Source organism: Coturnix japonica, unplaced genomic scaffold (assembly GCF_001577835.2).
Source record: "Coturnix japonica isolate 7356 unplaced genomic scaffold, Coturnix japonica 2.1 chrUnrandom540, whole genome shotgun sequence".
In the NCBI taxonomy this organism is placed as follows: Eukaryota; Metazoa; Chordata; class Aves; order Galliformes; family Phasianidae; genus Coturnix; species Coturnix japonica.
In genome coordinates, this window is record NW_015439922.1 from 52,966 (window position 1) to 54,515 (window position 1,550).

Here is a 1,550-nt window from a genome sequence, read left to right on the forward strand (position 1 = left end):
CAATGGAACTCAATGGAACCCAATGGAACCCAATGGAACCCAATGGAACTCAATGGAATCCAATTGGGTCTCTATGGAACCCAATGGAACTCAATGGAACCCTATGGGGTCTCTATGGGGCAGCTATGGGGTCTCTAAGGGATCCCTGTGTGTCTCAATGGAACTCATTGGAACTCAATGGCTCTCTATGGTGTCTCTATGGGGTCCTATGGGGTCTCTAAAGGGTCCCTATGGGTCTCAATGGAACCCAATGGAACTCAATGGAACCCAATGGAACTCAATGGCTCCCTATGGGTTCTCTGTGTCCCTATGGGTCCCTATGTGTCTCTATGTGTCCTTATGGGTCTCTATAGGGTCCCTATGGGGTCCCTATGTGTCCCTGTGGGGTCCCTATATGTCTCTGTGTCCCTATGGGGTCCCTATGGGTTATCTATGGGGTCTCTATGGGTCCCTATGGGTGCCTATGTTTCTCCATGTGTCTATGTGTCCCTATGGGTCTCTATGGGGTCTCTATGTGTCCCCATGTGTCTCTATGTGTCCCTATGTGTCTCTATGGTTTATCTATGGGGTCCCTATGGGGTCCCTATGGGCTCTCTATGGGTTATCTATGGGGTCCCCATGTGTCCCTATGGGTTATCTATGGGGTCTCTATGTGTCTCTATGTGTCTTTATTGGTCTCTATGGGATCCCTATGGGGTCCCTATGGGGTTGCTATGTGTCCCTATGTGTCCCTATGCGGTCTCTATGGGGTCTCTATGGCATCCCTATGGGGTCCCTATGTGTCCCTATGGGTCTCTATGTGTCTTTATAGGTCCCTATGTGTTATCTATGGGATCTCTATGGGGTCTCTATGGGTCCCTATGGGGTCTCTATGGGTCTCTATGGGGTCCCTACGGGTCTCAATGGATCTCAATGGATCTCAGTGGAACCCTATGGGGTCTCTATGGGGCAGCTATGGGGTCCCTATGGGTCCCTGTGGGTCTCTATGGGGTCTCTATGGGTCCCTATGGGTCTCTATGGGGTCTCTATGGGTCCCTATGGGTCTCAATGGATCTTAATGGGACTCAATGGGTCTCAATGGGACTCAATGGAACTCAATGGATCTCAATGGAACTCAATGGGGTCTCTATGGGGTCTCTATGGGTCCCTATGTGTCCCTATGTGTCCCCATGTGGTCCCTATGGGGTCTCTATGTGTCCCTATGTGTCTCTATGGGTCTCAATGGATCTCAATGGCTCCCTATGTGGTCCCTATGGGGTCCCTATGGGGTGGCTATGGGGTGGCTATGTGTCCCTATGGGGTGGCTATGGGGTGTCTATGGGGTCTCTATGTGTCCCTATGGGGTGTCTATGGGGCCGTACCTTTGCCGTTGCAGCAGCCCCATCCCTCTGAACGCAGCCGCCACCACCAGGACCCGGAAACTGCTGGAACAGCGAGAAGACGTTGTGTCCTCCACCTCCTATAGGGGAAACACAGAGACACCATATAGAGACCCCATAGAGACACATAGGGACATATAGAGATACATAGGGACATATAGAGATACATAG

The 1,550-nt window shown here is 51.4% G+C and overlaps 1 protein-coding gene across 1 annotated transcript in view; it reads right to left on the minus strand.

Annotated features, from left to right (window-relative positions):
- Nucleotides 1-1,550, minus strand: part of BOLA2B (bolA family member 2B) — a 13,721-nt gene that overhangs the window by 10,258 nt on the left and 1,913 nt on the right. Inside the window, exon 2 of the mRNA XM_015850805.2 lies at nt 1,362-1,459. Coding sequence (XP_015706291.1) covers nt 1,362-1,459 — 98 coding nt within the window. The remainder of the gene's footprint in view (nt 1-1,361; nt 1,460-1,550) is intronic.